The sequence below is a fragment of the Bufo bufo genome, chromosome 4 (assembly GCF_905171765.1).
Source record: "Bufo bufo chromosome 4, aBufBuf1.1, whole genome shotgun sequence".
In the NCBI taxonomy this organism is placed as follows: domain Eukaryota; kingdom Metazoa; phylum Chordata; class Amphibia; order Anura; family Bufonidae; genus Bufo; species Bufo bufo.
Window position 1 is genome coordinate 2604445 of NC_053392.1, and position 27216 is coordinate 2631660.

Sequence of the window (27216 nt, forward strand, 5' to 3'; positions counted from 1 at the left end):
GAGGACTACAACTCCCAGCATGTCCAGCCTGTTATTATGTGATATCAGAGGACATTACAGGAGGAGGTAGGAGAGGACTACAACTCCCAGCATGTCCAGCCTGTTATTATGTGATATCAGAGGACATTACAGGAGGAGGGAGGAGAGGACTACAACTCCCAGCATGTCCAGCCTGTTATTATGTGATATCAGAGGACATTACAGGAGGAGGTAGGAGAGGACTACAACTCCCAGCATGTCCAGCCTGTTATTATGTGATATCAGAGGACATTACAGGAGGAGGTAGGAGAGGACTACAACTCCCAGCATGTCCAGCCTGTTATTATGTGATATCAGAGGACATTACAGGAGGAGGTAGAAGAGGACTACAACTCCCAGCATGTCCAGCCTGTTATTATGTGATATCAGAGGACATTACAGGAGGAGGTAGGAGAGGACTACAACTCCCAGCATGTCCAGCCTGTTATTATGTGATATCAGAGGACATTACAGGAGGAGGTAGGAGAGGACTACAACTCCCAGCATGTCCAGCCTGTTATTATGTGATATCAGAGGACATTACAGGAGGAGGTAGGAGAGGACTACAACTCCCAGCATGTCCAGCCTGTTATTATGTGATATCAGAGGACATTACAGGAGGAGGTAGGAGAGGACTACAACTCCCAGCATGTCCAGCCTGTTATTATGTGATATCAGAGGACATTACAGGAGGAGGTAGGAGAGGACTACAACTCCCAGCATGTCCAGCCTGTTATTATGTGATATCACAGGACATTACAGGAGGAGGTAGGAGAGGACTACAACTCCCAGCATGTCCAGCCTGTTATTATGTGATATCAGAGGACATTACAGGAGGAGGTAGGAGAGGACTACAACTCCCAGAATGTCCAGCCTGTTATTATGGGATATCAGAGGACATTACAGGAGGAGGTAGGAGAGGACTACAACTCCCAGCATGTCCAGCCTGTTATTATGTGATATCAGAGGACATTACAGGAGGAGGTAGGAGAGGACTACAACTCCCAGCATCTCCAGCCTGTTATTATGTGACATCAGAGGACATTACAGGAGGAGGTAGGAGAGGACTACAACTCCCAGCATGTCCAGCCTGTTATTATGTGATATCAGAGGACATTACAGGAGGAGGTAGGAGAGGACTACAACTCCCAGCATGTCCTGCCTGTTATTATGTGACATCAGAGGACATTACAGGGGGAGGTAGGAGAGGACTACAACTCCCAGCATGTCCAGCCTGTTATTATGTGATATCAGAGGACATTACAGGAGGAGGTAGGAGAGGACTACAACTCCCAGCATGTCCAGCCTGTTATTATGTGATATCAGAGGACATTACAGGAGGAGGTAGGAGAGGACTACAACTCCCAGCATGTCCAGCCTGTTATTATGTGATATCAGAGGACATTACAGGAGGAGGTAGGAGAGGAGAGGACTACAACTCCCAGCATGTCCAGCCTGTTATTATGTGATATCAGAGGACATTACAGGAGGAGGTAGAAGAGGACTACAACTCCCAGCATGTCCAGCCTGTTATTATGTGATATCAGAGGACATTACAGGAGGAGGTAGGAGAGGACTACAACTCCCAGCATGTCCAGCCTGTTATTATGTGATATCAGAGGACATTACAGGAGGAGGTAGAAGAGGAGAGGACTACAACTCCCAGCATTTCTCTGGCTTTCATTTCTTACTCTTCTCCCTTTTCGTCTGTCCTTACAAAGCTCCGCCCCTCCTGATCACATGATAGTGACGTCATCACAGGTCCTACATTACCACTTCTCTCCACTGCTGAGCTCCGCCCCTCCTGATCACATGACAGCAACGTCATCACAGGTCCTACATCACCACTACTCCCCACTGCTGAGCCCCGCCCCTCCTAATCACATGATGGTGACGTCATCACAGGTCCTACATCACCACTTCTCTCCACTGCTGAGCTCCGCCCCTCCTGATCACATGACAGCAACGTCATCACAGGTCCTACATCACCACTACTCCCCACTGCTGAGCCCCGCCCCTCCTAATCACATGATGGTGACGTCATCACAGGTCCTACATCACCACTTCTCTCCACTGCTGAGCCCCGCCCCTCCTGATCACATGGCAGTGACGTCATCCCAGGTCCTGCAGCTCTTGCAGTGCACAGATACAGAGCAGGTCCTGGTCAGGGTCTCTCTTCTTCTCTCCAGAATCCCCCTTTATCCCCGGGGTCTCTCCTTGTCCTGGAGCATCTCCTCCAGCTCCTCCACCAAGGATGGACAGGAAGGAGATCAGCAGAAGAATATTAGACCTCACCTTGGAGATCATCTCCCTGCTGAGCGGAGAGGTAAACCTTTCTAGATTTCTCTCCTCTTTATTGTATTCTGGAGAATCCATCATAGGAAGTGATAGGAAGAGGCTCCTGGAGAACGGCCTCCAGACCTTCCAAGGGACGGAGAAGCTGAAGATCGGCCACCGCGGAGCCATGAGGAGGGAAGTAGGCAGGTTGTCCCCAGTGTGGCCTGGAGGGAGGATTTCTACCACTAGTCTGACGTCTAGATGATACTAGAAGAAGGAGGCCTCCACTACGTCTAGAGGAAAGAAGGCTTCTCCACAACATAGAGGAGGAGTCTTTACTGTAAGAGCAGTGACTATGGAGCTCTCTGCCAGAGGGAGGGGGATGGGGGATTCTCTAGAAGAGTCCAGAAGGGGCTGGAGGGGAAGGATATTCCAGCTTCTAGGGACTAGATTACTGGAGATGGGGCCATGATCCCGGGAGGGATTCTGAGGGGAGATCTGGAGTCAGTGTCTCTCTCCATCCACAGGATTACACCCTAGTGAAGAAGACATCGGGGAGGACTCCCATCATCCAGGAGTCAGGAGGGTGGACCCCCATCACAGAGCCTCCCCCCCTGATACATGAGGAGAAGGTCCTAGAACTCACCCACAAGATGATGGAGCTGCTGACTGGAGAGGTGACCCTGCTGGGAATACTGGGAGGTTCTCCAGTAACAGCACTGGAGGGGTCTGGGTGATGACGGTGTCATTGTGTTGTCAGGTTCCTGTAAGGTGTCAGGATGTGGCGGTGTATTTCTCCCTGGAGGAGTGGGAGTATATAGAAGGACAGGAGGATCTGTACGAGGAGGCCATGATGGAGGAGCCCCGGCCTCTGACATCTCCAGGTGAGAGGAGACCTTCCTGATGATAGAGATGTAAGGGTCCCCTGGATACTACTCCCATAATCTCATATATAATACAGTCTGTGTGTTATCTCCTATAGGTTCTGACTCCAGGAGGAGAAGTCCCCCCGAGAGATGTCCCTGTCCTCTGTATTCCCAGGACTGTCCAGAGGAGAAGCTCCCAGAGAACCATCAGGTAGATGGAGCTGAGCCCTATACACATCTATATAGGGGGGTCCTGCAGTCATAGATGGTGGGGGTCTCTTATGTGGATCTGTTAGATTTACCACCTGTCTGCTGTATTGTACTGAATTGTTACAGATGACAAATCAGGGGGAAGATGTGACTGATATTAAAGTGGAGGATGAAGAAGAGTGGATGATGGGCGATCCCCCGTGTAAGAGTGAGGTGGAGGAGGACATTCCAGTCCATGTGAACACAGGTATGGAATCATGAATGGAGGAAGGGAGTTGGGAGGTTTCTTCAGGTGAGGCTCCACCTTAGATCTCCAGTAAAGGAGCACTCCGGGCAGTGACCCCTGTGTTATGTGCAGGAGCGGAGGGAGATGTGACTGCACATAGACATCCTCTCCAGGATCTTCTCTACATCCTCTCATGGTCCAGGCTGGACACTTGACTTAGTATCAGGTCTTGGGGGCACCTAGAAGCCTCGGAGCAAGAGCCTGCTAGTGCCAATAGTGCGGACACAGAGGTCGGTGAGCGCTTCTGTCAGTGTCTCCAGTGACTCCATCACTGTATATGCTCCTCACCTCCTCCAGTCTCTGTACCTCTCTCCTGACTACCTTCTCTCCTGACCCCATTCCCTCACACCTCCTCCAGTCTCTGTACCTCTCTCCTGACTACCTTCTCTCTTGACCCCATTCCCTCACACCTCCTCCAGTCTCTGTACCTCTCTCCTGACTACCTTCTCTACTGACCCCATTCCATCACACCTCCTCCAGTCTCTGTACCTCTCTCCTGACTACCTTCTCTACTGACCCCATTCCCTCACACCTCCTCCAGTCTCTGTACCTCTCTCCTGACTACCTTCTCTACTGACCCCATTCCATCACACCTCCTCCAGTCTCTGTACCTCTCTCCTGACTACCTTCTCTACTGACCCCATTCCCTCTCACCTCCTCCAGTCTCTGTACCTCTCTCCTGACTACCTTCTCTACTGACCCCATTCCCTCACACCTCCTCCAGTCTCTGTACCTCTCTCCTGACTACCTTCTCTACTGACCCCATTCCCTCACACCTCCTCCAGTCTCTGTACCTCTCTCCTGACTACCTTCTCTACTGACCCCATTCCATCACACCTCCTCCAGTCTCTGTACCTCTCTCCTGACTACCTTCTCTGCTGACCCCATTCCCTCACACCTCCTCCAGTCTCTGTACCTCTCTCCTGACCCTATTCCCTCACACCTCCTCCAGTCTCTGTACCTTCTCTACTGACCCAATTCCCTCACGCCTCCTCCAGTCTCTGTACCTCTCTCCTGACCCAATTCCCTCACGCCTCCTCCAGTCTCTGTACCTCTCTCCTGACTACCTTCTCTACTGACCCATTCCTTCACACCTCCTCCAGTCTCTGTACCTCTCTCCTGACCCAATTCCCTCACGCCTCCTCCAGTCTCTGTACCTCTCTCCTGACTACCTTCTCTACTGACCCATTCCTTCACACCTCCTCCAGTCTCTGTACCTCTCTCCTGACTACCTTCTCTACTGACCCCATTCCATCACACCTCCTCCAGTCTCTGTACCTCTCTCCTGACCCTATTCCCTCACACCTCCTCGTCTCTGTACCTCTCTCCTGACTACCTTCTCTCCTGACCCCATTCCCTCACACCTCCTCCAGTCTCTGTACCTCTCTCCTGACTACCTTCTCTCCTGACCCCATTCCCTCTCACCTCCTCCAGTCTCTCTACCTCTCTCCTGACCCCATTACCTCTCACCTCCTGCAGTCTCTGTACCTCTCTCCTGACTACCTTCTCTCCTGACCCCATTACCTCTCACCTCCTCCAGTCTCTGTACCTCTCTCCTGACTACCTTCTCTACTGACCCCATTCCCTCACACCTCCTCCAGTCTCTGTACCTCTCTCCTGACTACCTTCTCTACTGACCCCATTCCATCACACCTCCTCCAGTCTCTGTACCTCTCTCCTGACTACCTTCTCTACTGACCCCATTCCCTCTCACCTCCTCCAGTCTCTGTACCTCTCTCCTGACTACCTTCTCTACTGACCCCATTCCCTCACACCTCCTCCAGTCTCTGTACCTCTCTCCTGACTACCTTCTCTACTGACCCCATTCCCTCACACCTCCTCCAGTCTCTGTACCTCTCTCCTGACTACCTTCTCTACTGACCCCATTCCATCACACCTCCTCCAGTCTCTGTACCTCTCTCCTGACTACCTTCTCTGCTGACCCCATTCCCTCACACCTCCTCCAGTCTCTGTACCTCTCTCCTGACCCTATTCCCTCACACCTCCTCCAGTCTCTGTACCTTCTCTACTGACCCAATTCCCTCACGCCTCCTCCAGTCTCTGTACCTCTCTCCTGACCCAATTCCCTCACGCCTCCTCCAGTCTCTGTACCTCTCTCCTGACTACCTTCTCTACTGACCCATTCCTTCACACCTCCTCCAGTCTCTGTACCTCTATCCTGACCCAATTCCCTCACGCCTCCTCCAGTCTCTGTACCTCTCTCCTGACTACCTTCTCTACTGACCCATTCCTTCACACCTCCTCCAGTCTCTGTACCTCTCTCCTGACTACCTTCTCTACTGACCCCATTCCATCACACCTCCTCCAGTCTCTGTACCTCTCTCCTGACCCCATTCCCTCACACATCCTCCAGTCTCTGTACCTCTCTCCTGACTACCTTCTCTACTGACCCCATTCCCTCACACCTCCTCCAGTCTCTGTACCTTCTCTACTGACCCCATTCCCTCACACCTCCTCCAGTCTCTGTACCTCTCTCCTGACTACCTTCTCTACTGACCCCATTCCCTCACACCTCCTGCAGTCTCTGTACCTCTCTCCTGACTACCTTCTCTACTGACCCCATTCCCTCACACCTCCTCCAGTCTCTGTACCTCTCTCCTGACCCCATTCCCTCACACCTCCTCCAGTCTCTGTACCTTCTCTCCTGACCCCATTACCTCTCACCTCCTCCAGTCTCTGTACCTCTCTCCTGACTACCTTCTCTACTGACCCCATTCCATCACACCTCCTCCAGTCTCTGTACCTCTCTCCTGACTACCTTCTCTGCTGACCCCATTCCCTCTCACCTCCTCCAGTCTCTGTACCTCTCTCCTGACTACCTTCTCTCCTGACCCCATTCCCTCTCACCTCCTCCAGTCTCTGTACCTCTCTCCTGACCCCATTACCTCTCACCTCCTCCAGTCTCTGTACCTCTCTCCTGACTACCTTCTCTCCTGACCCCATTCCCTCTCACCTCCTGCAGTCTCTGTACCTCTCTCCTGACCCCATTACCTCTCACCTCCTCCAGTCTCTGTACCTCTCTCCTGACTACCTTCTCTCCTGACCCCATTCCCTCACACCTCCTCCAGTCTCTGTACGTCGCTCCTGACCCCATTACCTCTCACCTCCTCCAGTCTCTGTACCTCTCTCCTGACTACCTTCTGTACTGACCCCATTCCCTCACACCTCCTCCAGTCTCTGTACCTCTCTCCTGACTACCTTCTCTCCTGACCCCATTCACTCACACCTCCTCCAGTCTCTGTACCTCTCTCCTGACTACCTTCTCTGCTGACCCCATTCCCTCTCACCTCCTCCAGTCTCTGTACCTCTCTCCTGACTACCTTCTCTGCTGACCCCATTCCCTCACACCTCCTCCAGTCTCTGTACCTCTCTCCTGACTACCTTCTCTCCTGACCCCATTCCCTCACACCTCCTCCAGTCTCTGTACCTCTCTCCTGACTACCTTCTCTGCTGACCCCATTCCCTCTCACCTCCTCCAGTCTCTGTACCTCTCTCCTGACTACCTTCTCTCCTGACCCCATTCCCTCACACCTCCTCCAGTCTCTGTACCTCTCTCCTGACCCCATTCCCTCTCACCTCCTCCAGTCTCTGTACCTCTCTCCTGACTACCTTCTCTACTGACCCCATTCCCTCACACCTCCTGCAGTCTCTGTACCTCTCTCCTGACCCCATTACCTCTCACCTCCTCCAGTCTCTGTACCTCTCTCCTGACTACCTTCTCTCCTGACCCCATTCCCTCACACCTCCTCCAGTCTCTGTACGTCTCTCCTGACCCCATTCCCTCACACATCCTCCAGTCTCTGTACCTCTCTCCTGACTACCTTCTCTACTGACCCCGTTCCCTCACATCTCCTCCAGTCTCTGTACCTCTCTCCTGACTACCTTCTCTCCTGACCCCATTCCCTCACACCTCCTCCAGTCTCTGTACCTCTCTCCTGACTACCTTCTCTGCTGACCCCAGTCCCTCACATCTCCTCCAGTCTCTGTACCTCTCTCCTGACCCCATTCCCTCTCACCTCCTCCAGTCTCTGTACCTCTCTCCTGACTACCTTCTCTCCTGACCCCATTCCCTCACACCTCCTCCAGTCTCTGTACCTTCTCTACTGACCCCATTCCCTCTCACCTCCTCCAGTCTCTGTACCTCTCTCCTGACTACCTTCTCTACTGACCCCATTCCCTCACACCTCCTCCAGTCTCTGTACCTCTCTCCTGACTACCTTCTCTCCTGACCCCATTCCCTCACACCTCCTGCAGTCTCTGTACCTCTCTCCTGACCCCATTACCTCTCACCTCCTCCAGTCTCTGTACCTCTCTCCTGACTACCTTCTCTCCTGACCCCATTCCCTCTCACCTCCTCCAGTCTCTGTACCTCTCTCCTGACTACCTTCTCTCCTGACCCCATTCCCTCTCACCTCCTCCAGTCTCTGTACCTCTCTCCTGACTACCTTCTCTCCTGACTCCATTCCCTCTCACCTCCTCCAGTCTCTGTACCTCTATCCTGACTACCTTCTCTCCTGACCCCATTCCCTCACACCTCCTCCAGTCTCTGTACGTCTCTCCTGACCCCATTCCCTCACACCTCCTCCAGTCTCTGTACGTCTCTCCTGACCCCATTCCCTCACACCTCCTCCAGTCTCTGTACCTCTCTCCTGACTACCTTCTCTACTGACCCCGTTCCCTCACACCTCCTCCAGTCTCTGTACCTCTCTCCTGACTACCTTCTCTACTGACCCCATTCCCTCACACCTCCTCCAGTCTCTGTATCTCTCTACTGACCCCATTCCCTCACACCTCCTTCAGTCTCTGTACCTCTCTCTTGACCCCATTCCCTCACACCTCCTCCAGTCTCTGTACCTCTCTCCTGACCCCATTACCTCTCACCTCCTCCAGTCTCTGTACCTCTCTCCTGACTACCTTCTCTCCTGACCCCATTCCCTCACACCTCCTCCAGTCTCTGTACCTCTCTCCTGACCCCATTACCTCTCACCTCCTCCAGTCTCTGTACCTCTCTCCTGACTACCTTCTCTACTGACCCCATTCCCTCACATCTCCTCCAGTCTCTGTACCTCTCTCCTGACTACCTTCTCTACTGACCCCATTCCCTCTCACCTCCTCCAGTCTCTGTACCTCTCTCCTGACTACCTTCTCTCCTGACCCCATTCCCTCACACCTCCTCCAGTCTCTGTACCTTCTCTCCTGACCCCATTCCCTCACACCTCCTCCAGTCTCTGTACCTCTCTCCTGACCCCATTCCCTCACACCTCCTCCAGTCTCTGTACCTTCTCTCCTGACCCCATTCCCTCACACCTCCTCCAGTCTCTGTACCTCTCTCCTGACCCCATTACCTCTCACCTCCTCCAGTCTCTGTACCTCTCTCCTGACTACCTTCTCTACTGACCCCATTCCCTCACATCTCCTCCAGTCTCTGTACCTCTCTCCTGACTACCTTCTCTACTGACCCCATTCCCTCTCACCTCCTCCAGTCTCTGTACCTCTCTCCTGACTACCTTCTCTCCTGACCCCATTACCTCTCACCTCCTCCAGTCTCTGTACCTCTCTCCTGACTACCTTCTCTCCTGACCCCATTCCCTCACACCTCCTCCAGTCTCTGTACGTCGCTCCTGACCCCATTCCCTCACACCTCCTCCAGTCTCTGTACGTCTCTACTGACCCCATTCCCTCACACCTCCTCCAGTCTCTGTACCTCTCTCCTGACTACCTTCTCTACTGACCCCGTTCCCTCACACCTCCTCCAGTCTCTGTACCTCTCTCCTGACTACCTTCTCTACTGACCCCGTTCCCTCACACCTCCTCCAGTCTCTGTACCTCTCTCCTGACTACCTTCTCTCCTGACCCCATTCCCTCACACCTCCTCCAGTCTCTGTATCTCTCTACTGACCCCATTCCCTCACACCTCCTTCAGTCTCTGTACCTCTCTCTTGACCCCATTCCCTCACACCTCCTCCAGTCTCTGTACCTCTCTCCTGACCCCATTCCCTCTCACCTCCTCCAGTCTCTGTACCTCTCTCCTGACCCCATTACCTCTCACCTCCTCCAGTCTCTGTACCTCTCTCCTGACCCCATTACCTCTCACCTCCTCCAGTCTCTGTACCTCTCTCCTGACTACCTCTCTCCTGACCCCATTACCTCTCACCTCCTCCAGTCTCTGTACCTCTCTCCTGACTACCTTCTCTACTGACCCCATTCCCTCACATCTCCTCCAGTCTCTGTACCTCTCTCCTGACTACCTTCTCTACTGACCCCATTCCCTCACACCTCCTCCAGTCTCTGTACCTCTCTCCTGACCCCATTCCCTCTCACCTCCTCCAGTCTCTGTACCTCTCTCCTGACTACCTTCTCTCCTGACCCCATTCCCTCACACCTCCTCCAGTCTCTGTACGTCTCTACTGACCCCATTCCCTCACACCTCCTCCAGTCTCTGTACCTCTCTCCTGACCCCATTACCTCTCACCTCCTCCAGTCTCTGTACCTCTCTCCTGACTACCTTCTCTCCTGACCCCATTCCCTCTCACCTCCTCCAGTCTCTGTACCTATCTCCTGACTACCTTCTCTACTGACCCCGTTCCCTCACATCTCCTCCAGTCTCTGTACCTCTCTCCTGACTACCTTCTCTCCTGACCCCATTCCATCACACCTCCTCCAGTCTCTGTACCTCTCTCCTGACCCCATTCCCTCTCACCTCCTCCAGTCTCTGTACCTTCTCTCCTGACTACCTTCTCTCCTGACCCCATTCCTTCACACCTCCTCCAGTCTCTGTACCTATCTCCTGACTACCTTCTCTCCTGACCCCATTCCCTCACACCTCCTTCAGTCTCTGTACCTCTCTCCTGACCCCATTCCCTCACACCTCCTCCAGTCTCTGTACCTCTCTCCTGACTACCTTCTCTACTGACCCCATTCCCTCACACCTCCTCCAGTCTCTGTACCTCTCTCCTGACTACCTTCTCTCCTGACCCCATTCCATCACACCTCCTCCAGTCTCTGTACGTCTCTACTGACCCCATTCCCTCACACCTCCTCCAGTCTCTGTACCTCTCTCCTGACTACCTTCTCTACTGACCCCATTCCCTCACACCTCCTGCAGTCTCTGTACCTCTCTCCTGACCCCATTACCTCTCACCTCCTCCAGTCTCTGTACCTCTCTCCTGACTACCTTCTCTACTGACCCCATTCCCTCACACCTCCTGCAGTCTCTGTACCTCTCTCCTGACCCCATTACCTCTCACCTCCTCCAGTCTCTGTACCTCTCTCCTGACCCCATTCCCTCACACCTCCTCCAGTCTCTGTACGTCGCTCCTGACCCCATTCCCTCACACATCCTCCAGTCTCTGTACCTCTCTCCTGACTACCTTCTGTACTGACCCCATTCCCTCACACCTCCTCCAGTCTCTGTACCTCTCTCCTGACTACCTTCTCTACTGACCCCATTCCCTCACACCTTCTCCAGTCTCTGTACCTTCTCTACTGACCCCATTCCCTCACACCTCCTCCAGTCTCTGTACCTCTCTCCTGACCCCATTCCCTCTCACCTCCTCCAGTCTCTGTACCTTCTCTCCTGACCCCATTCCCTCTCACCTCCTCCAGTCTCTGTACTTCTCTCCTGACTACCTTCTCTCCTGACCCCATTCCTTCACACCTCCTCCAGTCTCTGTACCTATCTCCTGACTACCTTCTCTCCTGACCCCATTCCTTCACACCTCCTCCAGTCTCTGTACCTCTCTCCTGACTACCTTCTCTACTGACCCCATTCCCTCACACCTCCTCCAGTCTCTGTACCTCTCTCCTGACTACCTTCTCTCCTGACCCCATTCCATCACACCTCCTGCAGTCTCTGTACCTCTCTCCTGACCCCATTACCTCTCACCTCCTCCAGTCTCTGTACGTCTCTACTGACCCCATTCCCTCACACCTCCTCCAGTCTCTGTACCTCTCTCCTGACTACCTTCTCTACTGACCCCATTCCCTCACACCTCCTGCAGTCTCTGTACCTCTCTCCTGACCCCATTACCTCTCACCTCCTCCAGTCTCTGTACCTCTCTCCTGACTACCTTCTCTACTGACCCCATTCCCTCACACCTCCTGCAGTCTCTGTACCTCTCTCCTGACCCCATTACCTCTCACCTCCTCCAGTCTCTGTACCTCTCTCCTGACCCCATTCCCTCACACCTCCTCCAGTCTCTGTACGTCGCTCCTGACCCCATTCCCTCACACATCCTCCAGTCTCTGTACCTCTCTCCTGACCCCATTCCCTCACACCTCCTCCAGTCTCTGTACCTCTCTCCTGACTACCTTCTCTACTGACCCCATTCCCTCACACCTTCTCCAGTCTCTGTACCTTCTCTACTGACCCCATTCCCTCACACCTTCTCCAGTCTCTGTACCTTCTCTACTGACCCCATTCCCTCACACCTCCTCCAGTCTCTGTACCTCTCTCCTGACCCCATTCCCTCTCACCTCCTTCAGTCTCTGTACCTCTCTCCTGACCCCATTCCCTCACACCTCCTCCAGTCTCTGTACGTCGCTCCTGACCCCATTCCCTCACACCTCCTCCAGTCTCTGTACCTCTCTCCTGACTACCTTCTCTACTGACCCCATTCCCTCACACCTTCTCCAGTCTCTGTACCTTCTCTACTGACCCTATTCCCTCACACCTCCTCCAGTCTCTGTACCTCTCTCCTGACTACCTTCTCTCCTGACCCCATTCCCTCACACCTCCTTCAGTCTCTGTACCTTCTCTCCTGACCCCATTCCCTCACACCTCCTCCAGTCTCTGTACCTCTCTCCTGACCCCATTCCCTCTCACCTCCTCCAGTCTCTGTACCTCTCTCCTGACCCCATTCCCTCACACCTCCTCCAGTCTCTGTACCTCTCTCCTGACTACCTTCTCTACTGACCCCATTCCCTCACACCTCCTGCAGTCTCTGTACCTCTCTCCTGACCCCATTACCTCTCACCTCCTCCAGTCTCTGTACCTCTCTCCTGACTACCTTCTCTTACTGACCCCATTCCCTCACACCTCCTCCAGTCTCTGTACCTCTCTCCTGACCCCATTCCCTCACACCTCCTCCAGTCTCTGTACCTCTCTCCTGACTACCTTCTCTACTGACCCCATTCCCTCACACCTCCTCCAGTCTCTGTACTTCTATCCTGACTACCTTCTCTCCTGACCCCATTCCCTCACACCTCCTCCAGTCTCTGTACCTTCTCTACTGACCCCATTCCCTCACACCTCCTGCAGTCTCTGTACCTCTCTCCTGACCCTATTACCTCTCACCTCCTCCAGTCTCTGTACCTCTCTCCTGACTACCTTCTCTCCTGACCCCATTCCCTCACACCTCCTCCAGTCTCTGTACTTCTATCCTGACTACCTTCTCTCCTGACCCCATTCCCTCACACCTCCTCCAGTCTCTGTACCTCTCTCCTGACTACCTTCTGTACTGACCCCATTCCCTCTCACCTCCTCCAGTCTCTGTACCTCTCTCCTGACTACCTTCTCTACTGACCCCATTCCCTCACACCTCCTCCAGTCTCTGTACCTCTCTCCTGACTACCTTCTCTCCTGACCCCATTCCCTCACACCTCCTCCAGTCTCTGTACCTCTCTCCTGACTACCTTCTCTGCTGACCCCATTCCCTCTCACCTCCTCCAGTCTCTGTACCTCTCTCCTGACTACCTTCTCTCCTGACCCCATTCCCTCTCACCTCCTCCAGTCTCTGTACCTCTCTCCTGACTACCTTCTCTACTGACCCCATTCCATCACACCTTCTCCAGTCTCTGTACCTCTCTCCTGACTACCTTCTCTACTGACCCCATTCCATCACACCTCCTCCAGTCTCTGTACCTCTCTCCTGACTACCTTCTCTACTGACCCCATTCCCTCACACCTCCTTCAGTCTCTGTACCTTCTCTCCTGACCCCATTCCCTCACACCTCCTCCAGTCTCTGTACCTTCTCTCCTGACCCCATTCCCTCTCACCTCCTCCAGTCTCTGTACCTCTCTCCTGACTACCTTCTCTCCTGACCCCATTCCCTCACACCTCCTTCAGTCTCTGTACCTCTCTCCTGACCCCATTCCCTCACACCTCCTCCAGTCTCTGTACCTCTCTCCTGACTACCTTCTCTACTGACCCCATTCCCTCACACCTCCTCCAGTCTCTGTACCTCTCTCCTGACCCCATTCCTTCACACCTCCTCCAGTCTCTGTACCTCTCTCCTGACTACCTTCTCTCCTGACCCCATTCCATCACACCTCCTCCAGTCTCTGTACGTCTCTACTGACCCCATTCCCTCTCACCTCCTCCAGTCTCTGTACCTCTCTCCTGACTACCTTCTCTCCTGACCCCATTCCTTCACACCTCCTCCAGTCTCTGTACCTTCTCTACTGACCCTATTCCCTCACACCTCCTCCAGTCTCTGTACCTCTCTCCTGACTACCTTCTCTCCTGACCCCATTCCCTCACACCTCCTTCAGTCTCTGTACCTTCTCTCCTGACCCCATTCCCTCACACCTCCTCCAGTCTCTGTACCTCTCTCCTGACCCCATTCCCTCTCACCTCCTCCAGTCTCTGTACCTCTCTCCTGACTACCTTCTCTTACTGACCCCATTCCCTCACACCTCCTCCAGTCTCTGTACCTCTCTCCTGACCCCATTCCCTCACACCTCCTCCAGTCTCTGTACCTCTCTCCTGACTACCTTCTCTACTGACCCCATTCCCTCACACCTCCTGCAGTCTCTGTACCTCTCTCCTGACCCCATTCCCTCTCACCTCCTCCAGTCTCTGTACCTCTCTCCTGACTACCTTCTCTACTGACCCCATTCCCTCACACCTCCTGCAGTCTCTGTACTTCTCTCCTGACCCCATTACCTCTCACCTCCTCCAGTCTCTGTACCTCTCTCCTGACTACCTTCTCTCCTGACCCCATTCCCTCACACCTCCTCCAGTCTCTGTACCTCTCTCCTGACTACCTTCTGTACTGACCCCATTCCATCACACCTCCTCCAGTCTCTGTACCTCTCTCCTGACTACCTTCTGTACTGACCCCATTCCCTCTCACCTCCTCCAGTCTCTGTACCTCTCTCCTGACTACCTTCTCTCCTGACCCCATTCCCTCTCACCTCCTCCAGTCTCTGTACCTCTCTCCTGACTACCTTCTCTCCTGACCCCATTCCCTCACACCTCCTCCAGTCTCTGTACCTCTCTCCTGACTACCTTCTCTCCTGACCCCATTCCCTCTCACCTCCTCCAGTCTCTGTACCTTCTCTACTGACCCCATTCCCTCTCACCTCCTGCAGTCTCTGTACCTCTCTCCTGACTACCTTCTCTACTGACCCCATTCCCTCACACCTCCTTCAGTCTCTGTACCTTCTCTACTGACCCCATTCCCTCTCACCTCCTCCAGTCTCTGTACCTCTCTCCTGACTACCTTCTCTCCTGACCCCATTCCCTCTCACCTCCTCCAGTCTCTGTACCTCTCTCCTGACTACCTTCTCTCCTGACCCCATTCCCTTACACCTCCTCCAGTCTCTGTACCTCTCTACTGACCCCATTCCCTCACACCTCCTGCAGTCTCTGTACCTCTCTCCTGACCCCATTACCTCTCACCTCCTCCAGTCTCTGTACCTCTCTCCTGACTACCTTCTCTACCGACCCCATTCCATCACACCTCCTCCAGTCTCTGTACCTTCTCTACTGACTACCTTCTCTCCTGACCCCATTCCATCACACCTCCTCCAGTCTCTGTACCTCTCTCCTGACTACCTTCTCTCCTGACCCCATTCCCTCACATCTCCTCCAGTCTCTGTACCTCTCTCCTGACTATCTTCTCTACTGACCCCATTCCCTCACACCTCCTCCAGTCTCTGTACCTCTCTCCTGACTACCTTCTCTACTGACCCCATTCCATCACACCTCCTCCAGTCTCTGTACCTCTCTCCTGACTACCTTCTCTCCTGACCCCATTCCCTCACATCTCCTCCAGTCTCTGTACCTCTCTCCTGACTATCTTCTCTACTGACCCCATTCCCTCACACCTCCTCCAGTCTCTGTACCTCTCTCCTGACCCCATTCCCTCTCACCTCCTCCAGTCTCTGTACCTCTCTCCTGACTACCTTCTCTCCTGACCCCATTCCCTCACACCTCCTCCAGTCTCTGTACCTCTCTCCTGACCCCATTCCCTCTCACCTCCTTCAGTCTCTGTACCTCTCTCCTGACCCCATTCCCTCACACCTCCTCCAGTCTCTGTACCTCTCTCCTGACCCCATTCCCTCTCACCTCCTTCAGTCTCTGTACCTCTCTCCTGACCCCATTCCCTCACACCTCCTCCAGTCTCTGTACGTCTCTCCTGACCCCATTCCCTCACACCTCCTCCAGTCTCTGTACCTCTCTACTGACCCCATTCCCTCTCACCTCCTCCAGTCTCTGTACCTCTCTCCTGACTACCTTCTCTCCTGACCCCATTCCCTTACACCTCCTCCAGTCTCTGTACCTCTCTACTGACCCCATTCCCTCACACCTCCTGCAGTCTCTGTACCTCTCTCCTGACCCCATTACCTCTCACCTCCTCCAGTCTCTGTACCTCTCTCCTGACTACCTTCTCTACTGACCCCATTCCATCACACCTCCTCCAGTCTCTGTACCTTCTCTACTGACTACCTTCTCTCCTGACCCCATTCCCTCACATCTCCTCCAGTCTCTGTACCTCTCTCCTGACTATCTTCTCTACTGACCCCATTCCCTCACACCTCCTCCAGTCTCTGTACCTCTCTCCTGACCCCATTCCCTCTCACCTCCTCCAGTCTCTGTACCTCTCTCCTGACTACCTTCTCTCCTGACCCCATTCCCTCACACCTCCTCCAGTTTCTGTACCTCTCTCCTGACCCCATTCCCTCTCACCTCCTTCAGTCTCTGTACCTCTCTCCTGTCCCCATTCCCTCACACCTCCTCCAGTCTCTGTACCTTCTCTACTGACCCCATTCCCTCACACCTCCTCCAGTCTCTGTATCTCTCTACTGACCCCATTCCCTCACACCTCCTCCAGTCTCTGTACCTCTCTCCTGACCCCATTCCCTCACACCTCCTCCAGTCTCTGTACGTCGCTCCTGACCCCATTCCCTCACACCTCCTCCAGTCTCTGTACGTCTCTCCTGACCCCATTCCCTCACACCTCCTCCAGTCTCTGTACCTCTCTACTGACCCCATTCCCTCACACATCCTCCAGTCTCTGTACCTCTCTACTGACCCCATTCCCTCACACCTCCTCCAGTCTCTGTATCTCTCTACTGACCCCATTCCCTCACACCTCCTCCAGTCTCTGTACCTTCTCTACTGACCCCATTCCATCACACCTCCTCCAGTCTCTGTACCTCTCTCCTGACTACCTTCTCTACTGACCCCGTTCCCTCACACCTCCTCCAGTCTCTGTACCTCTCTCCTGACTACCTTCTCTACTGACCCCGTTCCCTCACACCTCCTCCAGTCTCTGTACCTCTATCCTGACTACCTTCTCTACTGACCCCATTCCCTCACACCTCCTGCAGTCTCTGTACGTCGCTCCTGACCCCATTCCCTCACACCTCCTCCAGTCTCTGTACGTCTCTACTGACCCCATTCCCTCTCACCTCCTCCAGTCTCTGTACCTCTCTCCTGACTACCTTCTCTACTGACCCCATTCCCTCTCACCTCCTCCAGTCTCTGTACCTCTCTCCTGACTACCTTCTCTACTGACCCCATTCCCTCTCACCTCCTCCAGTCTCTGTACCTCTCTCCTGACTACCTTCTCTACTGACCCCATTCCCTCTCACCTCCTCCAGTCTCTGTACCTCTCTCCTGACTACCTTCTCTCCTGACCCCATTCCCTCACACCTCCTCCAGTCTCTGTACGTCGCTCCTGACCCCATTCCCTCACACCTCCTCCAGTCTCTGTACCTCTCTCCTGACTACCTTCTCTCCTGACCCCATTCCCTCTCACCTCCTCCAGTCTCTGTACGTCTCTCCTGACCCCATTCCCTCACACATCCTCCAGTCTCTGTACCTCTCTCCTGACTACCTTCTGTACTGACCCCATTCCCTCACACCTCCTCCAGTCTCTGTACCTTCTCTACTGACCCCATTCCCTCACACCTCCTCCAGTCTCTGTACCTTCTCTACTGACCCCATTCCCTCACATCTCCTCCAGTCTCTGTACCTCTCTCCTGACTACCTTCTCTACTGACCCATTCCTTCACACCTCCTCCAGTCTCTGTACCTTCTCTACTGACCCCATTCCCTCACACCTCCTCCAGTCTCTGTACCTCTCTCCTGACTACCTTCTCTACTGACCCCATTCCCTCACACCTTCTCCAGTCTCTGTACCTTCTCTACTGACCCCATTCCCTCACACCTCCTCCAGTCTCTGTACCTCTCTCCTGACTACCTTCTCTCCTGACCCCATTCCCTCACACCTCCTTCAGTCTCTGTACCTTCTCTCCTGACCCCATTCCCTCACACCTCCTCCAGTCTCTGTACCTCTCTCCTGACCCCATTCCCTCTCACCTCCTCCAGTCTCTGTACCTCTCTCCTGACCCCATTCCCTCACACCTCCTCCAGTCTCTGTACCTCTCTCCTGACTACCTTCTCTACTGACCCCATTCCCTCACACCTCCTGCAGTCTCTGTACCTCTCTCCTGACCCCATTACCTCTCACCTCCTCCAGTCTCTGTTCCTCTCTCCTGACTACCTTCTCTACTGACCCCATTCCATCACACCTCCTCCAGTCTCTGTACCTCTCTCCTGACCCCATTCCCTCACACCTCCTCCAGTCTCTGTACCTCTCTCCTGACCCCATTCCCTCACACCTCCTCCAGTCTCTGTACGTCGCTCCTGACCCCATTCCCTCACACCTCCTCCAGTCTCTGTACGTCTCTACTGACCCCATTCCCTCACACCTCCTCCAGTCTCTGTACCTTCTCTACTGACCCCATTCCATCACACCTCCTCCAGTCTCTGTACCTCTCTCCTGACTACCTTCTCTACTGACCCCGTTCCCTCACATCTCCTCCAGTCTCTGTACCTCTCTCCTGACTACCTTCTCTACTGACCCCATTCCTTCACACCTCCTCCAGTCTCTGTACCTCTCTCCTGACTACCTTCTCTACTGACCCCATTCCATCACACCTCCTCCAGTCTCTGTACCTCTCTCCTGACCCTATTCCCTCACACCTCCTCCAGTCTCTGTACCTCTCTCCTGACTACCTTCTCTCCTGACCCCATTCCCTCTCACCTCCTCCAGTCTCTGTACCTCTCTCCTGACTACCTTCTCTCCTGACCCCATTCCTTCACACCTCCTCCAGTCTCTGTACCTATCTCCTGACTACCTTCTCTCCTGACCCCATTCCCTCTCACCTCCTCCAGTCTCTGTACCTCTCTCCTGACTACCTTCTCTCCTGACCCCATTCCTTCACACCTCCTCCAGTCTCTGTACCTCTCTCCTGACTACCTTCTCTACTGACCCCGTTCCCTCACATCTCCTCCAGTCTCTGTACCTCTCTCCTGACTACCTTCTCTACTGACCCCATTCCCTCACACCTCCTGCAGTCTCTGTACCTCTCTCCTGACCCTATTCCCTCACACCTCCTCCAGTCTCTGTACCTCTCTCCTGACTACCTTCTCTACTGACCCCATTCCTTCACACCTCCTCCAGTCTCTGTACCTCTCTCCTGACTACCTTCTCTCCTGACCCCATTCCCTCTCACCTCCTCCAGTCTCTGTACCTCTCTCCTGACTACCTTCTCTCCTGACCCCATTCCTTCACACCTCCTCCAGTCTCTGTACCTATCTCCTGACTACCTTCTCTCCTGACCCCATTCCCTCTCACCTCCTCCAGTCTCTGTACCTCTCTCCTGACTACCTTCTCTACTGACCCCATTCCCTCTCACCTCCTCCAGTCTCTGTACCTCTCTCCTGACTACCTTCTCTCCTGACCCCATTCCATCACACCTCCTCCAGTCTCTGTACCTCTCTCCTGACTACCTTCTCTCCTGACCCCATTCCCTCACACCTCCTCCAGTCTCTGTACCTCTCTCCTGACTACCTTCTCTTACTGACCCCATTCCCTCTCACCTCCTCCAGTCTCTGTACCTCTATCCTGACTACCTTCTCTCCTGACCCCATTCCCTCACACCTCCTGCAGTCTCTGTACCTCTCTCCTGACTACCTTCTCTACTGACCCCATTCCCTCACACCTCCTGCAGTCTCTGTACCTCTCTCCTGACCCCATTACCTCTCACCTCCTCCAGTCTCTGTACCTTCTCTCCTGACCCCATTCCATCACACCTCCTCCAGTCTCTGTACCTTCTCTCCTGACCCCATTCCCTCACACCTCCTCCAGTCTCTGTACGTCGCTCCTGACCCCATTCCCTCACACATCCTCCAGTCTCTGTACCTCTATCCTGACTACCTTCTCTCCTGACCCCATTCCCTCACACCTCCTCCAGTCTCTGTACGTCGCTCCTGACCCCATTCCCTCACACCTCCTCCAGTCTCTGTACGTCGCTCCTGACTACCTTCTCTCCTGACCCCATTCCCTTTCACCTCCTCCAGTCTCTGTACCTCTCTCCTGACTACCTTCTCTACTGACCCCATTCCCTCACACCTTCTCCAGTCTCTGTACCTTCTCTACTGACCCCATTCCCTCACACCTCCTCCAGTCTCCGTACCTCTCTCCTGACTACCTTCTCTCCTGACCCCATTCCCTTTCACCTCCTCCAGTCTCTGTACCTCTCTCCTGACTACCTTCTCTACTGACCCCATTCCCTCACACCTTCTCCAGTCTCTGTACCTTCTGTACTGACCCCATTCCCTCACACCTCCTCCAGTCTCTGTATCTCTCTCCTGACTACCTTCTCTACTGACCCCATTCCCTCACACCTCCTCCAGTCTCTGTACCTTCTCTACTGACCCCATTCCCTCACACCTCCTTCAGTCTCTGTACCTCTCTCCTGACTACCCACTATACTGACCCTATTCCCTCACACCTCCTCCAGTCTCTGTACCTCTGTACTGACCCTATTCCCTCACACCTCCTCCACTCTCTGTACCTTCTCTATTGACCCTATTCCCTCACACCTCCTCCAGTCTCTGTACCTTCTCTATTGACCCTATTCCCTCACACCTCCTCCAGTCTCTGTACCTTCTCTATTGACCCTATTCCCTCACACCTCCTCCAGTCTCTGTACCTTCTCTATTGACCCTATTCCCTCTCACCTCCTCCAGTCTCTCTCTATGGCTGTCACTTCTTCCCAAAAAATATTGAACATCTCTCTCTCCTGATTCCTTCTCCTCCTTCATGTATCCTGGCATTACCCTATTACTAAAAATATCAGTTAACCCGTTCTGTGCAACTAACTACCATCTTGTCTCTAATCTCCCCTTCATGTCAAAACTCCTGAAGCACTTGGTCTATTCTTGCCTCAATCTCTCTGTTAAGGCCTGTTTCACACCTGCAGTAAAGAGATGCGACCGGCTGTTCAGCAGGGAATCTCTCTGCATTCTGGCATTGACGGAAGCAACCCCATCGCCGTCTGGCTTCATTCGCTATAATAGGGACCGACAGCCAGACAGATACCGCCGTACAAATCACAGTGAACTCCATGACAAATACAGATCACGTTATTCTGACCTATATTTCACCATTTAAACATGCCCTTAAAGTCGTACCTGGAAGGAAGAACTGAGATGTCTCCTTTCTGTGGAATCTAGTTATGTCTTTGGTCATATCCAAAATCTTGTGTTCCAGCCTTTTTGGAATGAAATAAATTTATCAACCTTATGGTTTGAACAGGAAATAATGAAATCTATTTTTAATCCTTTCAGGAAATCCCAATAAGAATTCTGAAGGAAACGTCATGTTATCACTAGATCATAAAGAAGAAGATCAGGACAACATGCAGCGTTCTTCAGGAAAAAACCTCATTACACTGATCGGATATCCAGGACCTCACAGTGCAGATCTCTCATACAATCCTCCTAATCATGAAGAACCTTCTCTTGAGCAATCACAGATTTTAACCACAAGTCCAGATCTGTCACATAATCCTCCTAATCATGAGGAACCTTCCTCTGACCAATCTCAGATTATAACCACAAGTAGCGGGCAGAAAGGAAGTAAAAGGTTTCATTGTGAAGAATGTGGAAAACGGTTTACAAGAAGCTCCGTTCTTTCTGTGCACAGAAGAATTCACACAGGAGAGAAGCCATATTCATGTTCAGAATGTGAGAAATGTTTCACAGACAAATCAGGTCTCATTAAACATCAGATAATCCACACAGGAGAGGAGCCATATTCATGTTCAGAATGTGAGAAATATTTTGCAAGGAAATCACATCTTGTTAAACATGAAAGAATTCACACTGGAGAGGAGCCATATTCATGTTCAGAGTGTGGGAAATGTTTCACCGAAAAATCAAATCTCCTTATACATCAGAGAATTCACACAGGGCTAAAGCCATACTCATGCTCCGAATGTGGGAAATGTTTTACAGGAAAATCAAGTCTCCTTATACATCAGAGAATTCACACAGGGCTAAAGCCATACTCATGCTCCGATTGTGATAAATGTTTTACCCAGAAATCATATCTTATTATACATAAGAGACTTCACACAAGAGAGAAGCCATATTCATGTTCAGAATGTGGGAAATGTTTCACAGAAAAATCAAGTCTCCTTCTACATCAGAGAATTCACACAGGGCTAAAGCCATACTCATGCTCCGAATGTGGGAAATGTTTCACAAAAAAATCAAGTCTCCTTATACATCAGAGAATTCACACAGGGCTAAAGCCATATTCATGCTCAAAATGTGGAAAATGCTTTTCAATTCAATCATATCTTATTAGACATGAAATAATTCACACAGAAGAGAAACCATATTCATGTTCAGAATGTGGGAAATGTTTTTCCAAAAAGTCATATCTTGTAAAACATGAGCGAATTCACACAGGAGATAGGCCGCATTCATGTTCAGAGTGTGGGAAATATTTTAGAGATAAATCACATCTTCTTGTACATGAGAGAATTCACACAGGAGAGAAGCCGTATTCATGTTCACATTGTGGGAAATGTTTTACAAGGAAATCACATCTTGTTATACATGAGAGAAGTCACATAGGAGAGAAGCCATATTCATGTTCACATTGTGGGAAATGTTTTACAAAGAAATCACATCTTGTTATACATAAGAGAATTCACACAGGAGAGAAGCCATATTCATGTTCAGAATGTGGGAAATGTTTTAAGCAAAAATCACATCTTGTAAAACATGAGCGAATTCACACAGGAGAGAAGCCGCATTCATGTTCACATTGTGGGAAATGTTTTACAAGGAAATCAAATCTTGTTAAACATGAGAGAAGTCATACAAGAGAGAAGTCGTATTAATATTTTATATTAGAACAATGATTTTAAGTAAATGTAAGACGACATTGGGGGTTTTACTTTACACATTAGGCCGTTATAGTTGTGTCCCCTCCACAGAACAGGGTTTAGGCCTCTTTCACATTTGCGTTGTTTTCTGGTATTGAGATCTGTTCAGGATGCATCAGAATGTCTTCCGTTCCGGCAGCATTCCGCTTTGTTGTGAGCGGACACAAACCTGCTGCAATGTATTTAGTGATTAATCCGTTTTTTCCGTTTTTATTTCACACAACCGCATCCTAATGGAAGCGACGCATCCTGACCTGCAAAATCAAAATGCATCCGTTTAATTCCAGTATTGAGATCCTCTGCCGCAAGTGTGAAAGTAGCCTTACATGAAGTGTTCCTGACATATCTGCACAATCATCCCCATCATCTGCTGCTCTATGTTATGTGTGACACATCCGCACAGTTATCCCCATTATCTGCTCTCTACATTATGTGTGACACAGCCGCACAGTAACCCCCATCATCTGCTCTGTACATTATGTGTGACACATCCGCACAGTCATCCCCATCATCTGCTCTGTACATTATGTGTGACACAGCCGCACAGTCATCCCCATCATCTGCTCTGTACATTATGTGTGACACAGCCGCACAGTCACCCCCATCATCTGCTCTGTACATTATGTGTGACACAGCCGCACAGTCACCCCCATCATCTGCTGTGTACATTATGTGTGACACAGCCGCACAGTCACCCCCATCATCTGCTGTGTACATTATGTGTGACACAGCCGCACAGTCACCCCCATCATCTGCTCTCTACATTATGTGTGACACAGCCGCACTGTCACCCCCATCATCTGCTCTGTACATTATGTGTGACACAGCCGCACAGTCACCCCCATCATCTGCTCTGTATATTAGGTGTGACACAGCCACACAGTCACCCCCATCATCTGCTCTGTATATTATGTGTGACACAGTCGCACAGTCACCCCCATCATCCTGTCATGATATAATTTTTTTAATAAAAGGCTTTTTCTCATGTTTCTTATGCTTGAGGTTCGGTGAATTGGGTTTCGTCAGTCTCTCTTTCGGGTACGGCCACAAGAGGTGGATTTTGATGCAGGTTTTTTATTCTGCTGGAAATATATGAGGGGGGCAGATATATTAGATGCAGCACGGAGCGTCTTCCCCGTGCGTTTCCTGCACATGCTTTTTCTCCATGGCATCTAGAGGTAACTACCGAAACATGCAAAGTACATAGTACTGCAGTAAACATACCGCGAGCATAGAAAACGTGTGGTGGCTGCTACCCAAATACAAGTAGCTGTCAAAGACTCCTGTAGTCCATGGATTTGTGCCCTAAAACCTGGATGGGACTGTGCTGTGTGTTTAAAATGAGCACAAATTGCAATAACCCTCCCTGCCTCGTACAATAAAAAGTAAAATTAATGTTACAGCAGCGGCTGCGAGGCACCGCTGCTCAACTTGCCTCACCCAGCGACCTGGACTCGCCTCACCCAGCGACCTGGACTCGCCTCACCCGGCAGCCTGGACTCGCCTCACCCAGCGACCTGGACTCGCCTCACCCGGCAGCCTGGACTCAACTCACCCAGCGACCTGGACTCGCCTGACCCGGCAGCCTGGACTCACCTCACCCAGCGACCTGGACTCGCCTCACCCGGACAGGAGATCGAGGAGACAGAAGCACTGGCCCATGAAATGTAGGTGCCAACCTAGGAACTCTCCTCTCATGTACAGATTCTATGAGACGCCCTCTGAAGCCACAGAAATCTGATCATCCAGGATAGATGGGATTATGCCACAACATTGTCCCTATGATTGTCTTATTGACCTTGTGCCAGGAACTACTCCTCCACATGGCTGTGTCTACCTGTTGCCTCTGCATGAAACACAAGCCATGTCTTATGATTATTTAAGAAAACCTTGAGAAGGGCTTAATTCAGAAGTCTTCTGGACCAACAGATGCCGATTTCTTCTTTGTCAAAAAAAAAGAGGGTTCCATCTGGCAGGGCATTGATTACCACGGATTAAGTTGTAGGCAAATTTATTTGCCGTATTTGTGGGAGGGGAGGCTAGTTAACGGCCCTATTTAGGTACGTCCTCGGGCCCTAGGGTGACGTCAGCACGCCTGCTTTTCACTTCCGGGTCGGCGTGAGGTCGGTCTCGGCCGAGTCTCGTGGCCACACATCAGCAGCGCCTCAAGTGCGGAGCAATAGGAGAGCCCTTTTCCGGCTCTGGGGAGCCACGGCTGACTTGGTAAGATCGCGGTTGGGGGGTGTGGGGGGCTTACGGCCATAACGCCATCCTTCACTGGTCTTTGCTTTTTCTTCTATATATATGAATTGGGCCCTTCATTACCCACTTTGTGGTCCTACAACACTGTGTTTTTACCAAACAGCTCTACTCTACTCCCTATAATACTGAACTGGGCATCTTATCACCATTCTTATCTCCTAAAATCAGGGCTGCCGTTCCATAACTGTAGCAACCCTACATGTATTAAATACCAAGCATGTTGGAACTACCAAGCGCTGGTGCTCCTCATTTTCTGTCGCTTATTTCATTATTAACCATTTAGCCCACTCCACTCGGGGGGAGTACAATAATCATGTTGTACCAATTATGGAATCATGCCATTTTGTTATTGTGCAACTTGCATCTACTTCATTGTTCTCGGAAAAGAAAAAAAAAAGGTTCGGTGCTGGCTCACGGAGGCGGGTGATGTCGGCACAGCCGGGGGTCAGGTGCCGTGCTTAGGGAATGTTTTTTCAGCGTGGATGCGATATGCTGAGGGGCCACGTTCACGGTCGGACGCAGTCATGTACGGAGTCGGGGTGTTTGTGTTCTATCTTTTTGGTTGGGGGTGGCAGCGTTGGCCCGGTACTTAGTTAGTGTTCATACGGTGTATATATATTAAAAAAAAGGGAAAAACGAAAGAAAGGTTTTTTTTTTGGTTGTTGTTGCTAATTGTGTGATTCCAGCCAGAGGTGTAGAGTCAGCTCAGCATGCATGTTGGGCCCTGCAATTCCTGGGTTGAGGCGAGTGGACCCAGCATGCATGTGGTAGTGCACTCCCTGGGTGATTTTGTGGCCCTTGTGGCGCATCATAGGTAGTGTCTTGTGGGGATCGCCGGGGCGTTTGGTAGACTGTCCCAGAGGGTTAGGTGCGAGTGTGTTTGCCGAGAATCTCGGGTTGCAAAGGGGAGCAGCATTGGCACCAGTATATTTTCTATGGGAAAAAAAAAATATATATATTGTTTGTGGGTTTTGTTTTGTTTTTTCTCATCACAGTATGGTTTGTCTGTCTATCAGGGATCGGCATTTAGAATTCAGCAAATTAGGTGTGTATGCTTGCACATACATAGGGGGCACGTTTAGGGCGCTTTTCTGACCTTTATGTATGTTTTTGTTTGGTCCGTAGGTGTCGTCTTGGGTCAAATTGGTGTCATGTATTACTGCTTGCCAGAGGGTAGGTATGGTCTGGATGGTCGAGTCACTGTAGGGGTGCACTAGGTTTCACTTAGGTGCTTTGCGGTGGTTGTTTCAGGTAGATCCCACATAGTAGATCTTACTGGTTGGCTTGGTGGTTATGTGTAGTTTTGTCACAATTCAGGCGGTAACGTCTATAAGACACAATTACACATAAGACCTGTCACGACTACAGGCACGATATTACAAAGTCTGTCACGACGACAGGTACGAGGTTACGTAAGCCTGTCATGTCTACAGGCATTATGGTTGCAACGGTCTAGTCACGACTACAATATACAGCAGAGGAGTAATATTAGTCCTGACAGGACTATAGCCATGATTATTAGTTGATTGGTGGTAGGTAGAGGCACGATATTTTCGATATCCATGTCATATCTACTGGCACAGTTACGGTAGCTGGTCACATTTCAGGCACTAGGTGGCACGGGTTCGGTAGAGATGTTACGAGTAGGTGTCTGGTTAAGGTCAGTTACTTTTTCATTTATGTTGTTCATCTTGTTTTTAGTTACACAATGTCACACGCCTCCGACATCGAGGGAACATCTTCGTTACATGGAAGTGTTGATCTCCAATCTGAACAGGGCGCTGTTCCTTCAATAA

At 51.7% G+C, this 27216-nt stretch overlaps 1 protein-coding gene and 1 long non-coding RNA gene across 2 annotated transcripts; both read left to right on the forward strand.

Annotated features, from left to right (window-relative positions):
• The first annotated feature begins 2942 nt into the window (after window positions 1–2942).
• Window positions 2943–3337, forward strand: LOC120998412. The gene is made up of 3 exons (XR_005778356.1): window positions 2943–2972; window positions 3056–3179; window positions 3278–3337. It is a non-coding gene; the product is annotated as an uncharacterized LOC120998412 (long non-coding RNA).
• A 225-nt stretch (window positions 3338–3562) lies between these two features.
• On the forward strand, window positions 3563–27216 carry LOC120997541 (gastrula zinc finger protein XlCGF17.1-like). The gene is made up of 3 exons (XM_040427630.1): window positions 3563–3618; window positions 21549–22451; window positions 27122–27216. Exons 2-3 carry the CDS (start codon window positions 21581–21583, stop codon window positions 27214–27216), a joined length of 966 nt encoding a protein of 321 aa, XP_040283564.1. The 5' UTR covers window positions 3563–3618; window positions 21549–21580.